Source organism: Elephantulus edwardii, unplaced genomic scaffold, assembly GCF_000299155.1.
Source record: "Elephantulus edwardii isolate Elephantulus edwardi_28Jun2011 unplaced genomic scaffold, EleEdw1.0 scaffold00125, whole genome shotgun sequence".
Taxonomy (NCBI): Eukaryota; Metazoa; Chordata; class Mammalia; order Macroscelidea; family Macroscelididae; genus Elephantulus; species Elephantulus edwardii.
Window position 1 is genome coordinate 8,384,330 of NW_006399875.1, and position 22,218 is coordinate 8,406,547.

Below are 22,218 nucleotides of genomic sequence, written 5' to 3' on the forward strand. Positions count from 1 at the left end.
AGAAAGCTAGTCATAAAGACTGAGACTCTTAGACAATTAGACATCTTCAACTTTGACTCAATGAATGTGTTTAGGAACATGTGTGTCTGTGGAAATATCTATATAATAATAAACTCTATTAAACCCTCTTTCAGAATAAATATTTCAAAATCTGAGGTGGCCAACTTCCAAGATAACATATATGAACAAATATATTCTTTCTTTATTAAAATATAAAAAAATGCAGCCATCTACTATTTTAACTATTATATCCTGCGAGATGATAAAACATAGACAAATACACCTTCCTTTAAGTATAAGCAATTATATTTATATATAATTTACTTCTTTTAGAAAAATTCTGTGAATATATCTCTAAATAAGCATTTTGTCAGACCAAAAAAAATTACTATTTGACTTCCTTTTCTTTGAAACTGCTACTAATTAAACTAGAAATCAACATTTTCTCCAAAATAAGGTAGAGTTCTCTGTAGATGTAAGAAATACATATTAGCTCTTTATACAAGTGTGGGCATTTGGGTTCACAGAATTTAGTCATTAGAAATAATGACCTTGGGGAGCTCTGGTGGTCTAGTGGCAAGAAGCTGCACTGCAATCCCAGAAATACGCAGTTCAAATCCACCAGAAGCTCTTCCGGAAAAGGAGGGGCAATCTCCTCCTGTACCAGTTAGATCAGATTTGACAGTACATGCACACAAATAATAAAATAAAAATAAAAAAAAGAAATAATGACCTCTTTATGATGCTTAGAACATTTATTTCTCTTGTATCTGAGACTTCAGGATAAAGCTGAGCATAGCAGAAACTTCAGTTTGGAAATAGTTTATCTGGGGAAAGTAAATAATGATATTTTATTGAAACAACTGACTTTTGAAATGTGTTACTTTTCTTTTGCATTCTATCTTTTAAAGGATAATCTTTATTACCTATGTTATGAAAATAGTGCCTATAATGACAGATATATTTAGCTATTTTATACTATAATAAACAAGGAAAACTAATTTATATAAAATTAATTCTAATTACCTGGAAATAAGTATCATAAATCTCTAAATCTCTTCAGAATCATAGCAATCCTACAGGATAAGAAATGCCGACCTACAGAAGGTCCTAGACTGTAAATCTTTAGAAGCAGATTGCTCGATCTCTCTCCTGAGGAGAGGCTGCTGGGTTCAACTCATTAACTGTTCAGCTAGCAGCCAAATATTTAACAATTGTGCAACCAGGGCTCCTCAGTAATAAGCACAACATATATAATTTGGAGTTATTATTTTTAGGTTCAAATGAGTGAGCTCCAATTCACTGCCACCCTATGGAATTATAATTGATTGATAATAAGTAATGAACATAATTGGTCTATATTTTTATTTTTAGCATATTCCTTTTGCTTCTTATCTGGGTTAGTGTTTATCACTAATGAAGATTTTCATTTTAAAGAACAGATTTTTGAAGTTGATGAAACCATCAGCTTATGATAGAAAATGAACAGTGAAACCTATAGAGTTGTTTGCTTGTGAAATTCAGAAAATTGCTCAGATTATACAAGTGCAGATTCATAACCCTATAGATTTAACAAATATAGAACAATTAGGACTTTCATATGGTAAGAGACATGGATTCATTAATATTACAGCACATACTTGATGCAGTACAATTGTATATATTCCAGAGAGGAACAGGTACATAATCATTTGCATTGAGTGAAGAAGCAAAGGTTGTCACAGCTCAGTTCTCTTAGCTGCTTTGGGAGAACACACCCTAATGTGCTTTATTCAAGACACTGTGAACATAAGGAATCAACTCATGGTAAACCATGAGAAAATGGAAAAGGTTATAAAGATCTGAAATGCAGCTGGTCTAGGTGATAAACAAACAAACCTTGCCCTGGATGTTCAGGGCCATCTGGTCTCTCTGTTGGGTTTCTCCCTGTCACTCAGCCTCCTCACCTTGAACACAAGCCAATGTGGTAATCATCCCTAGTGGCCATCATTGGATGTCATGAATCTGTCACTTGATGCACATTCTCAGACTGTCAGGCCTTTTTCTCACTAACTGGTCACGGGATCAGACATCTCTGGTTTGGGCCCAGTCAGACAAAAGTGATGGAAGCTTTAAACAAAACATGGTTCTTGAGACCTGATCCTTCCAGGAGTTCATGAGAGTAGGTATAATAACAGAAAGAATGTGCTCTGTGCAAAAATGCCACACAAAAAGATCAACAATATGACTCAGGAGCAATGATTGTGAAAATTACTACGTAACTTGGGAGGGACTGTAGAGCATTATGCTGAGTGAATTAACTCAGCCTGATAAGGACAAATACTACATAAGACCATTACTGCAGAAATAGATAACTATTAAAATGTGTCAAAGCATGCAAAGGGGGAGGATGAGAGCAGAGGAATGAGCATGGGCAGGAGGAAAATCACAGGGTCACACAATTTGGTAAAGGAAATGGGAAATATCCAGTGGGTATCTGGAAAGACAGGACATAGTCCAATTGTGATTAATTTCATAAAACATAGTGAATGGGAATGATATATGAAACACAATGTGAATGAAAGATAGTGTAAGCCATGAACTTTGTAAGCAAACCAATATAATTTAAAAAATTATATTGGTTTGAATTGGAAAGGTAAGCCAATTCATAGTGAAACAGCCAAGTTCAAAGACAAGACATATTAACTGCATGATGCATCTCACTCACAACTCATTGTTGTCAAGTTGGAATTTCCTCATAGTTTATGCTCCACTGTTTCCTTTTGTTTTGTTTTGGTTTTGAGGCTATAAATCAAATGGAAGATGATTTGTCATTTTTTGTCTGAGGACTTTCTGGTGGATACCAGACATGAGTAGCCAATAGGGGATTTAAAACTTTTGAGAGATGCAGCCCTTAGGTGAGTAGCACAATTTCCCACAGACCAGATCACCACAGCTCCACATAATGCATCTGTGTTCCTCTACTGTTCACTCAGTTTTCAGAGACCTGTTATTTAAGAGGTAGATGGCCAATCCTGCTTCTTAGTCTATCTTAATCTTGTAGCTCTACTAAAACCTGTCCACATGGGTAAACCTTGTGGCATCTGACACACCAGTGGCATAGATTTCAGTATCACAGCAACTCACAAGTTATCTCAAAACAGCAAACTGACAGACAAGTGCTGTAATAATCAGAACAATGTATTCATCAAATACCACACACTGACAATTTAGTGTTGTATCTCTAATAGCAAATTAGGTTCCACACTAACTCCCAACCAACTGTTGAACACAAAGACCCTTCTACCAAGTCCTAATTGCTTTAAACAAGAGGCTTCAAGGCTTAACTGTTAAAAACAAAACCCAACCGAAAAAAGTTAAGCAAACAAACCTACCTTCCAAAGCCCTACGCTTTAAAGAAAAAGTTTCTAGCCCCTATTTGAGTGTTAATCACCGCACCTCATGTATAGGGACATATAAAATCTAATTGCTAAGCTTTTCACACAGTAACTTTAGTGAACAAACGGCTCTTCCTATATACAATCACATGTAGGGATACAAACACACATTTAAAAATACTTCTTCTCTTACATTTATCCTTATCAACCACACACCCTTGTTGTTTTTGTTGTTATTTGACGTTGAGTCACCTGCAACTCATAGTGACCTTATGCACGGCAGCTCTGAAGCCTTCCCTGTCCTGAGACAGTCTCATTGACTCCTACAAACCTACCCTCATTGCCCTAGTTCCTGTATCAGTCTATCTCATCTGGGGTCTTCCTCTTCTGTGCTGTCCCTCCATCTTTCTGAGCATCCTACAAGTGAGTCTAATTCACTTTTCTTCCTTGTTATCAATTCCTCTCTGGTTATTTTGAAGATTCAGAAAAAATCTAGGATGATGTGTACAATCACGATATGCCAACTTGAAGTACTTACAGTCAAGATACTTGGTTTCAGAAGTAGATACGCCTCCATACATTCTACTAAGACTTTACAACTGAAAATCACATTCCAGAACATACCGTAGTCTATAAACATGGAGTGCTATCATTTCTATTTAAAAATGCATAACTGTCCAACAAAGAACTATTAAACAATTAATGCAGAAAACATTCTATCTTAATTATTCCTATTACTATAACAGAAATACCAACAGTAGAAGGCTTTAGGAAATAGTAGTTTATTCCCTTACAGAGTAAGTAAACCATGTTAGGGCTGCTGGGCTGCTCTCCCTCCCTCTCCCAGCACAGCCACCAAAATGAACCACATGAAGCAGCAGTTGTGGCTCTGTTTGTCTCTGTTAGTGCTGCAAACCTGCTCTACCTCCGTCTCCAAGGAATAACTATCTGTGACCCCAGTCTGCTCCCTTATCTTGTAAAAAACAACTGTGAACATCTCCTCTCCCAATTCCCTTGAAAGACAATATAAAACACCACTCTAACTTTAAGTAGCTGCTGGTCTCTACTTTAGAATGAACTTGGCCGGTTTTTCCTTAATAAACTGTCCTTCTTGGCCTTAGCTGAATTCTGTCATTCCTTGGTGACCTTACAGACAAAAGTTCAAATTCAGAGTACAGACTCTTGGTTTTAAGGTCTTCTCTTTTGGCTTGAGAGGAAGGTTTTGGTCTCCTTTTAATACCTGTGGACTTAACTTTCCCTGAAGATCTAGCTCCATGTATCTTGTCTTACCCTGGGTCGAGGCGGTTCTCAGCAAAAGCCCCCTTGGTCAAAAGGACATGCTCTAATCCTGGGCTCTTCTCTTACAGTATTAATTAGACTCTCCTCTGTTACTTCTGTTAACACTTATAAGATAAAAAAAGTAATGTGGGCATTATCCCAGTGAAACTACCCACACAAGGATCAGGTCTATGATCTGAAGAGTGTTGTACCCTACAAGTCACTGAGAACTGTGGTCTAACTTTATTTCTAAAATTTTTGTGGGAGACTGTCCAATCTATGGTCCATGCCAACTGTAAATTTACTCTTGCCATGATACAGTATTTTAGAACAAGAGATACACAGATGTTTTAATTCATCTGTGGAAGCAGACAAAGAAGGTATGGTAATTCAAGTTCCTAGTTCACAGAGCAGTTGTATAGGTCAGCACTTAGAACTCCTACTGTATCATGCGACCAGCAATGTTGTTCTTGTGTGCTGTCAAGTTGAAATGGACTCAGCTGGCCCTCCAGCGAGTTTTTGGAGTCAGTAAACTGCACAGGAGGAGACTGTAATTAGCAATGAAGTTGGCTGTGAAAGATCAGAGGACAGCAGAACCTCAAGGCAGAAGGATTCCAGAACATCAGTTACGTCACAGAAGGAAAGCAAACCCCTGGTTAGTACCCTACTTGTATCTGAATGCTGACAAAATGATTATGAAAGTACAGATGCATTAAGTCACTGTAATTTGGGAGTTTCTTCTCACCTAAGCTACTTCCTTAAAGCAGGTAAGAGAAGAAAACCCTCGATAAGATGGATTGATTCAGTGACTGGAGTAATGGGGGTAGGTGTGTCGGAGACAGTGAGATTGGCACAGGATAGGGCAGGGTTTAGGGCCGTTGTACATAGGGTCGCTATGAGTTGCAGGCGATGCGACAGCACATAACAACAACAACAGCACCACCTATACCTGTAAGCTATCAAGTATAACAGCAAACAAGATGATGGGAATGTGCATAAATGAGAAATGAAACAAGCCTAAAAATGTTCCATCTGCCTAGTCTTCTCCAAAACATCCTATAGAACATGATTTGTTTTGTGTTCAAGTGATTAGAAAGTTATTTTTTGTTTTAAAAAATACATCAACAAGCACTTAGCCAGCAGAACAGACTGACGGTGATAGACAGCTGATTTTCAACAAAGGATCAAAAATCCATTATGTGGCAGAAGAGAGAGAGTGTGTCTTTAATAAATGAAGTTGGAAACATTTACTATTCATTTGCAGATAAATGAAACAGGATCTATATCTCACATAGTATATAAAGAAATAATGCAAGATGGAACAAAGTTCCAGTGCAAAAATCTAAAACGATAACACTTATCAAAGGAAAATAAGACACACCCTAAGACCTCTAATTTAATTCATAAATAGACCATCAAACATAATTTAAAATAGAGACTAAAGATGAAACAGATGACTGAACCTCCTGAACACTAAACATGTATGTGCAAATAGGAACAAGATATTCATAATTATTTGAAAGGAAAGGAGAGGAAGGATTGGGAGAAGGGATAGGAAATAACTAAGATGGCAGATTTATAAGTGAATGGTGGTGAAGAAATAGACAAGGTACAAGGGGAATTGGGGAGACAGGGAGATAAAAGTAACAAGCATTTGTAATTAATGAAATAAAGCACAGTGTCCAAATAAGAATTTTAATATATAATAATAGAGATTTTCTACTTTATATGATTGAAGAAAATAAATACAGAAGATGTAGACTAAAAGACCAACCCAAAGAAGTAAAAAAAAGAAAATACAAACAGGAAAACAAAATTAGTAACAGTTTAACTGTGCAAAGGACTAATTTTGAAATGTGAAGAAAAAGTTAACAATTCAACCACAAAAAGTAAAAGCAATCAGATGGCAAAGTGGACAGAGAACACAGAAAGACTTTTCAACAAAGACAACATGAGGTAACAAAAAACACACGAAGAAATGCTCCAGATAAGTACCCATTAGAGACAAAAATTAAACAATGAGCCAGCATCTAATCCCAACAAGAGAGATTTAAAAACTCTCTTCCATTGCTGATGGAAATATAAAATGATACAAACACTGTGGGGAAACTGGTATGGTGCTGCTTTAAAAAGGTGGAACTGGAAATGTCACATAATACAGTAACCTCACTATTAGGTATATATCCTAGAGTAAGAACAGCTGTGACAAGAAGACACGTATGCATAGCAATGCTTATTGCTGAGAAGTATTTACAATAGCAGATTGATGGTATCCATCAATGGAGGAATGACTAGACCAACTATCCAACTATGGTACATGCCCTCAAAGGAATACTACAGAATGCTAAACAATGACAGAGTCTGCAAAACACCTCATCACATGGGTCAACCTCGAGGACATTAAGCTGAGTGAAATAATGATACTTAATTGAAAGATCAAAGCAACCTTTAAATACAGAAATAAACATATTTTTTAAATTGCTTTGAATGGAGTAGAGGGAAAGGTAAATTACTCATTGGAGAGTTATTATTGTCATATACCATTGAGTCAGATCTAACCCAAAGCTCACCCTCCAGCTGATCTTTAGAGACAGTGAACCACATGGGAAGAGACTGCCCACCTTTCTCCTATAGAGTAGCTAGTGGATTCGAACCATGTGCCTTCAAGTTGTCAGCTCAGCTCCTTTCCACTAGGGCACCAGAGCTCCCTAGAGAAAAGACCTGTATTCACTCGAATGATAGGAAAACAATAAGAAATGAGGAGGGTAGCAAGTGAAGGGAAGACATTGGGAGGAACACAACAGTGAAAGGCAGCAAATGCTCTTACAATATGATCCAGCAATAACAGTAACAAAAAAAAAAACCAAAACAATATCTGAGAGTAGATAATAAGTCATCATGCAATCGGAACAGATGTAGGAAAGAGAATAGGAGTAGAGTATACTCATCATACATGGGCTTGGTTGAGGAAATATCTCTATTTGTAACTACATGTGTTACAACAATATCCAAGGATAAGGGAGACTCTATATGGGGAAAGTTATATACATCAGCAAACTCAGAGACCAAGTAGACTTGGAGACTTAGGGGCACAGTCTCTGGGAACATTTATGCCTCAGCATAACACAGTCCCTAAAGACAATGTTTGGCTGGTGAGAAGTGACTGGAGTTGTAAAACTTGCAAGTGCTCATATAAAAATCTAACTATTGGTTCCTCCCTTCCCATCCAGAGCCAAGATGAGTAAAGAAAATAGGGGGGGGGGTGGAGCTCAAGGAAATGATTACTCCAAAGGATAAATGAATCATAACCTCTACTACTCTGGACTGGAAGAATTAGATGGGATCAGCTTCTGTAACTTACTGCTCTGATTGGGACCACAAGAGAAGGTTCTGAGCACAGCAGGAGACAGAGAACAAACCAAAAAGTCATAAAAAGATGAGACTGACTGGTCTGATAGAGACTTGTGGAACCTCAGAAATTGTGGTCTTCAGACACACTTTAAACAAATCCATGTCCGAATCCTGCCATTGAGATTGCCTTTCAGCCAAACAATAGAAAAGACCATAAAGTGGACAATAATACACATAAGAAACATACTCCTCACAACAGCTAACCATAGGGTTTTTCCCAGAAGAAAGTGGTTTCCCCACAATGAAAGCTCAGAAGGCAGAAAAGGTGGGGAAAAGGGTGATGCATGAAAACAAGGAACCCACAGAATTGGGACAAGTATGTTATATGAGGAAACTGGAATTAACACCCGGGGCAAAATATACATAAACAGTTTAATGGAAAACTAGTATATTCTCTAAAATTTTCACTCAGACCACAAGACAACGTTCAAAAACCTTTTTTCATTATCTCCAACCAACAACTAATTGAGTTATCTCAATTATCACTGAATCAAGAAATAGTTTCACACCTAGAAAATTGACTTTGTATATGGTATTCAGCAAGGGATTTGCTAATTTAACATGCTATATTTTTTTAAAAAAACAAGTCAAAATCATTTCCCTTTAGTGGAAAAAGAAGGACTCATGTCTGACCCTCCATGGGGTGTTCGAGGCTGTAAATAATCTAGAAGATTTCCCGTCATCCTCCTGAGTTCCCATTGGATTTGAACTATCAGAGATACTACCTTAGCAGTCACCAGAGATGCACACATTACATCATGCTACTGTTGTTGTTCTGTGCCATAGAGTTGGAATCGACCCACAGCTGACCCTCCAGAGGTTTTCAGAGGCAATAAATTGCATGAGAGGAGACTGCTCATCCAGTTCCAACAGAGCAACTGGTGGACTCAAACCATGTGCCTTTAGTATTACAGTGCAGCTTCCCACCACTAGGACACCAGAGCAAATGATAAATATCACACAGAAATGAACTCTTTCATTTCAGAAACCTGCAAGTCTGGATCATTTAGCAAAAAAACAAACCAAAATAAAGCCAAACTAGGGGACTGGAGTTTGGCATCCCTTGATCACAGACAGGTTAGATGAAAGCCAAGCTTCCTTTTGTGGGAAATGATGCACCATTTGTATTCAAGGCATGCACTCATTTTGTTAAAAGTGTTTCAAGTACAAATCAGGCCGTTCCTGACACCTTTTAAGCATCTGAAATGAGGTCAGTTATAAATCCCTTCCAACCTCGCACTGAGTGTTCCCCCGGCCCTGCCAGGTTTGGAAGGAGAAGCTCCACGCCATGATTCCCTCTCAACGGCAACAAAAAGAGCAGAGCGTCCAGTACCTGATGCTGCTCATGCTGCCTGTCTCCGAGCCCAGCTTGCATCGCTCCAGCTGACTGGCGACAATCTGGCGTTCAGCCTCCAGCTCGCGGGTCAGTCTTTCAAACTGTAATTCCTGGAATAAAACCATACAAAAGATCAATCCTATCATCTGAAAGTGAAATTCAGACCAAAATGATAGAGGCATCAGAACAGGAAAAGTGTTACCAAGGTGCCAATTTTAAGAAATAGAGGTTTTTGCTGTGAAAGAAAAATAGACTTGAAGTTCAGCCAGATCAAACCTTGTAACACAGTCCTGCAAACTACAGGATATGGAATCTGATTTCATATTACAAGTTTCTCGTATCTGTAAAATGGGTACAAGGATTCCCATTTCAGAGGGTTGAGGTAAAGATTAAATGAAAGCTGTCACTGATAAATTCTTCTTGTTAGGGGTCCTCAAGTCCACTATGACCCATAGAGACCCTAAGAGATCTGGACCTTAGTCAATCTCACACCATCCTCTCAATCTTTAATATATCTCAGCCAATTATCACAGTCACTGTATCAATCCATCTCGTCTAGGGTCCTCCTCTCCTTCTCGGATTCTTTACCTTTCCCTGCATGCAAGGGTGGAGCCCTCCTCACAGCATGCCCAAAGTAGGTGAGGTGAAGCTTCACCATCCATGCTTGCTCTCAGTAATTTTAATTTGATTAATAATTAATAATTTCTAAACATTTATTCATAATACACTGATGCAGTTTTAAGTCCTCTTTTATTTCACCATAAACAGAATCAGAATGTTAGCAAAATATTATTAAAACTTTTTGGGGTTTGCTTTTATTTTTACTGGCTATATAATACCACGAATGTTTATTAAAACTGCTTTCTGTGACCAAAATACCTTAAGTAGTGTGTTCAAACTCTGCCATCATGTTCTCTAAAATTGTTAATGTATCACAGGGCTGATGTTTAAATTTGTTTTCTGTTCAAACAGAAAATAAAAGGAGTATAAGTTCCTTTCCTCATTTCAATGTTGCTACCAGTGTACGCAGTAATTAGATAATGAAATATTTAGTAGAACATTTTACTGCCTAGTTGACAACATTGCTTGAATGCTGGTGGTGCTAGCCCTTTGACACTGCACAATTTTCTAATGTGTTAATGCTACGTGACAAAATGCCCTTATTCCTAGTGTCAAAGGTTCAACTTAATGTACATACCTGAAAACTCATGCATTTGTGCTTTTTTTTGTTTGTTTGTTTTTGTTTTTGTTTTTTTTTACGGTGCTTGAAGTAAAACAGCCCATCCTCTGCAAGTCATCTATGTTGTTCCTTAGGCATTCTATCTTTGCTCAAAAATTGTTGAAGGATGGTAATTTGTTTCATGGTTTTTGTATTTGAATCTAATACACATTCTAACATAATAGGCAATGCATTGTGTAGCTGCAATTTTCTGAAAAGTTGATATTTTAGGAATTGTATTTCAGATCTTAAAATAAAATCTGTTTCTAAATTTCAAAGCAAAAAACCCCCAACAAAACACAAAACAAAAAACTCTGCCATCATGTTGGCTCTGACTCAAAACCCGCATTGGGTTTCCAAGGCTGCAGGTCACAATGGGAGGTGATGGTCCCTCTTTCTCCCATGGACATAGAATTGACCACTGCTAGTTATGCTGTTAATGTACTAAAGAGTTGAATACATGTTTCCCCCTAGCTTTGTAAAGGTGAAATGTTAGAGAATGAGATAAAAAGAGTAGGTATAATGTGCTTTTAACCTTTGGGTTTTTAACATGTGAAGAACTATATCATGTCCAACTAGTCTTATAGTTGGATCTCTCTCTCTCTCTCTCTCTCGCTCTCATTCTCGCTCTCTCTCTAGCTCTATCTCTCTCAACCTCTCTCTATGTCTTTAAACAGACATGCTGACTCCTCAGTAATTTAGAATGGGCCTTGACAAGGGTTTGTCCCAATGCAATATGATCTCCTGACTGCTAGTAACAAGGGTGTCAATTATGAATCCGAGTATGAAAAAAATCATTGATAATTTCAATCTCTCTCTCTCTCTCTCTCTCTCTCTCTCTCTCTCTCTCTCTCGGGAGGGGGGGCAGGCAAACAAAGAGACATAAATACTTTGAGTAAAGTAGTTAAGCACGCAGCTGTTAAGAAAAGGCTGGCATTTGAAAGCTCCCCTAAAGATTATAGCAGCCTGAAACCTGGATAATTTATAAGAAGGATAGAAGAAGAATTGATGTCTTTGAATCATGCTATTGGAGAAGAATGCTGAAGATTCCATGAACTGCCAAAAGGATAAGCAAATATATCTTGGAGAAGGTGCAGTCAGAGTGTTCCTTGGAGGGCATAATGCTAGAAGAGGGTATTCCTGGAAGAGGAACATCTTTCTTGGGAAAGACGGAAAATGAAGGAGAGGAAGACCCTTGACCAAGGTTATTGACACAGAGATTGTGGCAATGGGTTTGATTGTGTCAGAGATTATGAGGATGGCACAGGATAGAAAAGCAACTAACAAGAACAACAACAAAAAACAGCAGGAAACTTTTGAGACAACTGAACTCTATCTTATGAGACTGCTGACTGTCAGACTCAAATCAATTGCATTCTTGTTCTTAGATAATACTCAACTGAATGGCAGTGTTGTTAGATGATGTAAACTGAGTACGACTCATGGTAATCCTATGAAGAGTTTGTCTGAGCTGTGTCCTATTCTGCATTATGCTCATTTCTGCTGTCACTGTGTCACTTCATACCACTGACAGTCTTCCTAACTTCCACAGAACATCTACTTTTCAAAGCATGCTGTACTTTTCCAAGAAATGTCCTTCTAACAACATACTCAAAATATGTAAGACAAAAGTTTTACCATTCTTGCTTCCAAGGAGCAATCTCCCTGCACTTTTCTCAAGAAACATTTGCTTGTTCTTTTGACAGTCCATGGAATATTTAGTACATTTCTCCAACAGCATAACTGAAGGGCATCAGTTCATCTACTATCATCCTTATTTCTTATCCAGCTGCCTTTGCCTCCCTAAAGTCTCAGCTGAATCTCTTTCACTCTATCACTGATGCCCTAATCTCTTTCACTCTGGCTATCACTGATGCCCTACTACCCGTATGTATGTTGTGACAGACAACCACAGGACTATGTTTGTTCACTTCCTGTCTTTCATGAGATGCTGGTCTGTAATGTTCAATGGACAATGTTTGGAAAATAAGTATTTCATAGATATTGTCTATAGTTTGTTCTACCGTAGGGAAAAAGGGAACACCAGTGGCCTAGTGGCAAGAAGCTATGCTGCAATCCTGAAGGTACATGGTTTGAATCTGACAGCTGCTCTTCGAGACAAGGATAGGTAATCTCTCATGCCATTAACTGCCCCTGAAAATCCACCAGAGGGTCAGCTATGGGTTGGTTCTGATTCAAATGTACACAACAACAACAACAGTAGAAAAAAATAACCATATGCTTTTCTCTGGTGACTCTATCAACAGCTCAAAAGGAGCATCAGCTATGAGCTTCTGATTGAAAATGAACAATGAGGGATTGTGGTGTGTTTGGTTTTTGTTTGATTTTTTAGTTTATTGTCTGTAATATTTAATCAATTTTCCAAGTTTGATTTTAATCGTATTCATAATGAAACTTGAACATTTTCAATATAATAATTTATATCTTAAAAGTTGTCTTCTTTTGCAACATTTTTCAATGAATAATTTTTAATCTAATGAAAAAAATCCATAACAAATGAACCACAAAGCCACAAAGTACTTAATATTATATATTTCCTCTTTAATCTTGTTCAACTTTTTCATTGTTATTATGTGCCATCGGGTCACCTGCGACTAATAGCGACCCTATGCACAACAGCCCTAAATCTTGCTCTATCCTGTGCCAATCTTATTGTCTCTGACACATCTGTACCCATAACCCTAGTTACTGAATCAATCCACCTCATAGAGGGTCTTCCTCTTTTGCACTGTCCCTCCATGCTCTATCCTGTACCAATCTTATTGTCTCTGACACACCTACAGCCATTACTCCAGTCACTGAATCAAGCCATCTCATCAAGGGTCTCCCTCTCATGTGATCTCCCTCCACTCTTTCAAGTATGATGTCCTTCTCCAAGGACTTGTCCCACCTTGCAACATGTCCAAAGTATGTCAGATGCAGCTTCAGAATCTTTGCCTCCAAGGAGCAGCCTGGCTTCACCCTCTCAAGAAAACCCATGTTTGTTCTCTTAACAGTCCTTGGTATATTTAATACTCCCCTCCAGCACCACAGCTCAAAGGAATCAACTCTTCTTCTATCATCCCTAGTCATTGCCCAGCTTTCTGATGCATAGCCAAGTAATTGCAAAGACCATTGAATGTATCAGGCGCACTTTAGTCTCTAGACTGACATCATTGCTCTTCAGTACTTTGGAGAGGTCTCTGACAGCAGCGTTTCCCAATGCTATTTGTCTTTTAATTTCCTGGCTGCTGGTACCAAGAGTGTTGACTGTAGAGCCAAGCAAACTGAAGCTGTCAACAATCTCAGTCTCTTCACCAACTATCATGATGCTGCCAATCTCAGCCCAGTGGTGAAAAATCTTTGTTTTCTTGACGTTGAGCTTCAATCCATACTGAAGGCTACAGTCCTTGACCTTCTGCTGCAAGTGCTTCAAGTTCCCTACAGTTTCAGCAAGCAGGGTTGTGATGAGTCTACCTGCAATCCTGATGTCACATTTCTCCTCATAGAGCCCATCCTCCCGTATAATCTGTTCTGTGCATAGATTGAAAAGATATGGAGATAGGACACATGCTTGATGCACACCCTTCCCAATTTTGAATCATGCAGTATTTCTTCACTTTGTTCTGATGACTGCCTCCTGGTCCAAGTATAGGTTTTGCATAATCTGGTCCAAGTATAGGTTTTGTATAAGGACAATCAAGTGTTCTAGGATTCTCACTCTTCTCAGAGTCAGCCACAGTTTCCTGTGATCTACATATTCAATGCTTTTGCATAGACAATGAAACACAGATAGACATTCCTCTGGTACTCTCTGCTTTCAGCCAAGATCCACCTGACATTAGCTATAATATCCCTAGTACCACGGCCTCTTCTATATCCAGCCTGCACATCTGGCAGTTCTCCATTGCTGTGCAGTTCCAGTTGTTTTTGGATAATCTTCAGCAGAATCTTGCTTGCATATGATATGAATTATAACTGTTTGATAATTTCTACATTCTGTTGGATCACTGTTCTTTGAAATGGGAATATAAATCTCTTCCATTTAGTTGGCCAGGTAGTTGTCCTCCAGATATCTTGGTACAACTTGGTGAGCACATCCAGGGCAGCATCTGTTTGTTGCAATGTGTCAACTGGTATGCCATGAATTCCTGGGACCTTGTTTTTTTGCCAATTCTTTCAGAGTAGATTGAACTTCTTCCTTCATCACCACACGCTCTTGGTCATACATTGTTTCATGAAACTCTTCTATGTCCATCAATTCCTTTTGATAAAATGACTCTATAAACTCTTTACATCTTCTTTTAATGTTTCCTGAATCATTCAATATTTTGCCCAAAGAAACTTTTATTACTGAGCTGTGGCGCTGGAGTAAAGTATTGAATGTACCATAGACTGCTAAGAGAACAAACAGGTTCATCTTGGAGAGGGTAAGCCAGGCTGCACCTTGGTGGGAAAGATTCTGAAGCTTCAAGTGATGTACTTTGGACATATTTCAAGGAGGGACCAGTCCTTGGAGAAGGACATCATACTTGAAAGAGTGGAGGGAGATCACATGAGAGGGAGACCCTTGATGAGATGGCTTGATTCAGTGACTGGAGTAATGGCTGTAGGTGTGTCAGAGACAATAAGATTGGTACAGGATAGAGCAGAATTTAGGGCTGTACATAAGGTTGATAACAGTAACAGGTGATTTGACGGCACATAACAACAACAACAATAAAGCCTACATGAAATTTACAAGCTCAAAATTCATTTATCTTTACTATTATGTCCTTTATCTGGATCTGAGATCCATAACTAGATTTTTAACAAGATTATAAGTCAATAATAACTATATGATCACCTGCCCCCGCTCCCAGCTGTTACTCTTAGAGATTCACCTTGTTACAATTAAAGCTTCTCAGAGACAATTGCTATACCTGTTCTTGGTGACACTGGTGGAATCATATGTCTGATAAGTCATGTTGTTGCTATATACATACTATTGAGTCAGAACTGACCAACAGCTGAACCTCCAGCACTTTCCCAAAGACAGTAAATTAGGCGGAGACTGCCCAGATTTGAACCATGTTCCGTTGGGGTGACAGTGCAACTCCTTACAACTATGCTACCATGGGCCTGACTTACTCCTCTGTGCCTTTTGATCTTTCCTCCTACCTTTCTAACATCATACATTGCCTCACATCTCCACTGTTTCCTTCTGGCATCTTCAGAGGCTCTCTAAAGCCTCCCTATTTTACTCTTCTCTGTATTTTCACCCTACGTAAATGATACAAGACACTTAACACAAATGCCAGCACTATCTAGGCTGCTACAAATAAAAAGTAGGTTCTGGAAAGAACATTGCTTATTTCTCCTTAAGCTCCAATATTTACCTGTTTTAGATAGATTCAGTGGATTTGTTATTGATAGCTATCCCTCGTATATCAGTTTTTCATACAAACTTACTACTACTTAACATACTAACTAGAAGACAGACTATGTATACATCATTCAAGCCATGGTATTTTCAATTCCCTCACATGCACGTAAAAGTTGGACAATGAAGAAGAAAGACTAAAGAACTGGTGCTTTTAAATTGTGGAGTTGGCAAAAAGTATTCACTTTAAAAGGACTAATAAAAGAATAAAAACATTTCTCTTGAAAGAGAGAGATCTGGTGGCTTACTTGTAAAGACTCGCACTGTCAATCTAAGGGTATATAGTTCAAACCCACCTGTGGAACAATGTTTCACAGGAGAAAGATGGGCCACCAACTCTCATATGATTTACTGCCTCTGAAAACCCACTTGGACGGTCTGCCATAGGTCTGTTTGACTCAATGATTCTTAACAACAACAACATCTTGGAAGAAGAATAATCAGGGTGCTGTTCAGAAACAAGGACAGTGAGACTTGGTCTAAGAAGACTTTGGATATATTACAATGAGAGGCCAGTCCCAGAAATGGGACATAATGTTTGGGAAACTTAAGAAGCAACAAAAGAGAAGAAAATGCTCAATGATGCAGACTGAGAGAATGAGTGGGATAAGGAGCTTCACACAGTGGAGACAGTGACAAGGTTTCATTCTGTTGTACATAGAGTTGCAATGAATCTGAGTGGACCTGACAGCATCTACCAACAAGGACAAAGAGTTCCAGTGGGACTGTGGGTAAAGAGCTAGACAGCTAACCAAAAGGTTGTTGGTTTAAACTCTCCAACCACTCTGCAGGAGAATGATGAGGCAGTCTGATCCTGTAAAGGTTTACAGGCTTGGAAACTTAAGGGGTAGTTTTATACTATCCTACAGAGTCTTCTTGAATTAGAATTGGCTCAAAGGCAGTGAATGTGGTGTTTTGATTTTTGGGGTACACGAATGTACTTCCTAACTGTTCTTGCAATAGGGAGCTCTGGTTGTTCAATCTGCAGGGAGATACACTGCTATCACAAAGCTTGTACCTCTCCGGCAGTTCAAATCCATCAATGACCAAATAGGAGGAAGACAGATCATCTCCTCCTGTGCCATTTACATCCTCAGAAGCCCACTGGGTCAGTTCTAACTCAGCAGTAAGAAAAGAGATGCTTGTAACTTTACAGCTAAATGTCTGTACAAGAGTTTGGAGATTCACTATTAGAAGGTAAATTATGGTCGCGGGACTTTATTACCTATTATCTTCAAACTTCCGTCTTCTCAGGGGATTAGTCAGAGACAGGATTATGGCAGCTCTGAACTCTAAAACTGAGTTTCTGCAGGGAAGACAATACCTAGTAGAAGATCCTGGATGGAATGTTTCCCTAGTGTTGCAAACCCTAGGCCGTAGGCCTCTGAGAGACTACATATCTGGGAGAAATCTTGGGAAAGCTACAGACATTTCTGAGTGGAGGCAGATGGGCAGTTTCCAGGGGTAAGACCAGGAACAGGACTTGGCACTGTCCCTCCACCCTTTCCCAATTCCTCCCAAGACCAGTTTTCTGAGTTTAGGTTCTTTGAGGTCTCTTGTCTCTGCACCAGTCAAGTATTTGCCCAATCCCATAATCCAAGGTCATTTTGTCTTTTTCCTAACAGTACTTTCAATTCTCATTTCCTATGAATGAGGTGACTTCATAGCCACACTTGGCAATGCTAATTTCATCTCACTGAGACATGTTGCAAAGCCAGATCTGAAGGGAAAGTAGTGCAAATGACAGGGTAATAATAGCAAGGCAACAGCAAGGTGTCCAACAAGCTTGTGAGGAACACGCCACGGTGTCAAGATAAAATGGAACAAATCAATGTCAACTATAAAGCTACGAAGACCTCACTGATGAGTTATACACCACAGAAAAGAGCTGTCTGTGAAAGTTTCCAAAACTGATAGATTAATGTTTTAAGCAACAGTGGTGTCATCCTGGGTCACCTAGCAAGACAGCAGATGACAGCAATCAGCACCCTGAAGCAGAATTATAAGTATCTCTGCAGAACAATTTCAATAAGGTAAAAATAAAACAAAATGCCTCTTTCCGACAAACTCCTTCACTCATCAAGTTTCCATGCACTTCACTCTACCATGCTGTCCTACACATCAGAGAGTTGGACAATGACTAAGGAAGACAGATGAAGAATTGATGCCTTTGAACTATGAAATTGGAGAAGAATGCTGAAAATCCCATGAACTGCCAAAAGAGCAACCAGATATGCCTTGAAGAAGATACAGCCAGAGTATCCCTTGGGGCCAAGAATGATGACATTTCATCTCACATACTTTGGGTATGTTACTATAAGTTATTCCTTGGAGAAAGACATCATGCTTAGATGATGGACGGTCAGCAAAAGAGATAAAGACCCTCAAAAAGATGAGTTGACAAGATGACTGTAGCGAAAGGCTTGAGTGTGTCAGAGATTGTGAGGATGGCACAGGATAGGGCAGTGTTCATGTGGTTGCTATGAGTTGTACTCAACTTGACAGCATCTAACAACACGAGTACCATTTTTCTTAATTTTTCTACAGAATGTGAGAAAGGATGTGACAAAATGTCTTTGAAGTTTAAAGTGATGGGATTATCTATTAGGTTTGTTTACAATTTGAGTGGTACTGTCCTATGCAATACTGGTGACTTTTAAGAACATTGTAATAATGTTAGGATATTTTAATCTTAGGATATTTTGTTGTTGTTGTTGTTGATGATGATTGCCTTTGAGTTGAGCACAACTCATAGCAACCCTATGAACAAAAAGCCTGAAGCCCCTCTACAACTGTCAACATTTATCAAAGTTCATGGAGCTTTTGAAGGCAGTCATTTAGGAAGTGGATGCCACTCCCCACAACTACAGAATAAAAATGTTTAGAGAATAGAACCCAAATGCATGCACTCTGAAAAAATAATTCTATTTGTGTTATGTACAAATCACAAACCTTTACAGAATTACTATTCCATACTATCTAAGAAAAAGAACAAGTCTGAGATAACTGGAGGTAGTAATACAAGTTAATGGTCTAAGTATTTGTTCACTGTGTATCAGACCATGCCTTTAAATTTTAATGTTGATTAAGAGCATTCATATACATGGACCATGGAAAGAACAAACAAATCCATCTTTAAAGAAAGGTAGCCAGAGTGCCCCTCAGATGCAAGGAAGGTTAAACCTTTTCACAGACACTTTGGGAATGTTTCCAGGAGGACTCAGGGTCAGGAAGGGCATCACACTTGGAAATGGAGAGGGTAAAAAAAAAAATGAGGAAGATTTTCAATGAGGTATGTTGACACCTTTGCTGTATCAGTGGGTGTAATCAAAGAGGAGACTGTGAGGGAGGTGCATGAGCCCAGGTGGTTTCATTCTGCTGCCTAGGGGGTCGCTATGACTCACAGCTGAGATGAGGACACCTGATAACAGCTACAACACAGCCAGCTCAGTGCCTAGTCAGAGTTGTCATATTGACTCCTTAATCTGAATCAAGAGGTAGATATTGCATTGTCTCCAATTTAAAAATGAACATCTCAGACTTGAACATGTTAAGTAGCTGCACAGATTAGATGAGACAGTAACCAGATTTCTAATCCAACATGCTTGCTCGAAACTTCATTGCCTCAATTTCTAGAACTTGTTTTCACTGCTTTACTATTAGTGAAAGAATGGATTATAATACAACCAAACTAAGAGCACTTTTACTCATGTAGAATGGCCAGGGCTCCACATTTCACTCTCTCTTCTATTAGCATCCTCTGTCTGCTTGGAAATGAACTAGTACAATCATTAGGGACTGTCACAGGGAGATTTATACTTACTGTGCTATTGAAGTTAAAGTTACCACTGGAAGATTTCATTTTAATAATAGTTCTTAACTTTTAAGCGGTTTTCTGCCAACTTCTAATATATCCAAAGAGTAAAAAGAGATGCCAAACTCCTAAGCCCCCCCCCATAGATTCACACTGTAGTGGAGAGGGCATTCTTCCCATATGTAAACAGTGGAGAAGAAAGTGCCAAATGGCTAGACTCAGCCAAAATTACTGACTTGCAATCTCCCAAATGAGCTTTATTTATGCTCCCTTCACTCTAAATAATCATTTCCTCTTCCCACTTTCCCCCTATTCCTCAACCCTAGGGAAAATGCCTTTGACTTTCAAATTTAAGGTGATGAGACTCAACACCACCTCATTTAATTACCATCTGTTCCATATCAGTACTTTCCTGATCTCACCCTCTCCACACTCAGGAAGAAGCAACCACACTCGCATGGCACCAACAACTCTTTATTGAATTAATTTGATTACATGTCTGCTGTCATGACCAGATTGTGCATGTCTTGATGGCAGAGACTATGCCATTGCATTATCACCTTCTTCCCACCGAGATGAGTATGTAGTCAATAAACGATGGCTGACTTGGTGGAAGACCAAAAGGATGACCTGAATAAATGATTTTCAAGGGGGTTGTATGATCTATGATTAGGAGAAAGTATGCATTCATGTGTACACAAAGAGATAAACCATTAAATGCAGCTGAGAATATGTGGGGTGTTAAACTACTTTTGCGGCTCTTTTTTGCTCAACTCCAAAAGTTTGACAGTGGATAAGGAAGACAGAAGAGTAACTGATGCCTTTAAATTGTAGTGTTAGATAAAAGGACTGAATGTATCAGGCACTGTCAAAATCAAAGAAGTCTGTCTTTCAGGATGTGAAGTGCTCCTTAAAGAAAAGGATGGTGAAGCTTTCTCTCTTTTACTTCGGCATATTTTCCCTCTATTTTGGCTTCTCAACACTCTAGTGCAATTTTCAGAGTCTCTCCTGACATCCATTTTGGGGTTTTTTTGTTTTCCCTCTGTCTTTGTAAGGACTTTCTGCTCTTATCAAAGATGATGTCCTTGATACCATCCCACAGCACAAAGGCTAGATGATTTTTAAGGGTTCTGACACCCTACCAATCTATCAAAGAAGTTTATTCCACAAAGCATTAAACATCATCTATTATACCTCTCTAAGCAAAGGTTGGTAGTTTGAACTCACCAGCTGCTCTGTGTTTACCTACTACTTTTGCAGATATTGCAGACTTGGAAATTATATGAATCAGTTTCTTGTTTTGCTACATAAGGTAGCTTTCTCTACACTTAGTGATCTTCCATCTAGTTTCCAAGACTGTGTATCTTTATGAAAGTAGCCCAATGATCCTTCTCCTATGTAGGAGCTGTTAGAGTTGAACCATTGACCTTTTCATTAGCTGTGTGTTACATAATGGACTATGCCACTAGAGCTCTTATACAGATGGTAGCAAAATCAAAAGGTAGGCAAATTATTGGGCAAGCATCAAATATGGGTGCTTTTCAGAAAAAAAAAAAAAACACAACAAAACAAAACAAAACAAAACAAAAAAACCAACCAAGCCCAAAACACAACTCATTCTATTTGGAGTACAGGACCAGACTATTTCTCAGGCAAACTCAAATGAATGTTTTCTTTAAGTAGAAAGTTAACATTAAAATGTATACCCTATTCTTTGTCGTCTCTTCAATGTGATATATACCCTTTCAACTATTTCCATCCTACAAGTAAGAGCTCTGGTATCTTAGTGCTAAGGACATCAACTGCCAAGGCAAAGATACGCAGTTTGAAACCATCAGCTGCTTGATGGGAGGAAAAATGGGCTCTGTCCTCCTGTCCAGTTTACATCCTGTGAAAACATGCTGGAGAGACAGCTGAGGGTCCGCTCTGACTCAATCGTACACAGCAACAGCAAGTGAAGAACTCATCGGATTTTCTTGGACTCATTTGATCATTGATTTGAACACAGTTATACAATTATTCATTTTTTTTACTTCTGAGGGGAATTTGAACATGAGCTTGGCACTGTATTGTGAGACTTCCGCACGGCAAGAATTTAGTGTGTTTACTGGAAAAAGACTCCATCAACCAAAGACCTTTTATTCACAATTAGATAGACATGGTTAAATCCTCTACTGATGCAGTTACTTGTTCTTACAACTAAAGACACGGTCTCATTTTTCTTCTCCTGTCTTCAGGCCACTGATCTTTCTTGTCACTGATTCTTGAGGTATCTTCCAGAGTTCCTATTTCTCATTGCTCCAAGAATTGCTTTTAATTGCAACTATCACATCTACTGTTGATTGAATGGGCTGAGGTTAC

General features: G+C 38.7%; 1 protein-coding gene across 2 annotated transcripts in view; it reads right to left on the reverse strand.

Moving 5' to 3' along the window:
- Positions 1 to 22,218, reverse strand: part of CTNND2 (catenin (cadherin-associated protein), delta 2) — a 1,564,764-nt gene that overhangs the window by 997,393 nt on the left and 545,153 nt on the right. The window contains exon 3 of one of the 2 annotated variants that reach the window (XM_006893173.1): positions 9,400 to 9,512. Coding sequence is in view for 1 of the 2 variants with exons in the window: in XM_006893172.1 (XP_006893234.1) it covers positions 9,400 to 9,413 (14 nt within the window). In the remaining variant the exon portion in view is untranslated. Of the gene's footprint in view, positions 1 to 9,399; positions 9,513 to 22,218 lie in introns of those variants that run through there. The other variant, XM_006893172.1, reaches the window with a different exon arrangement.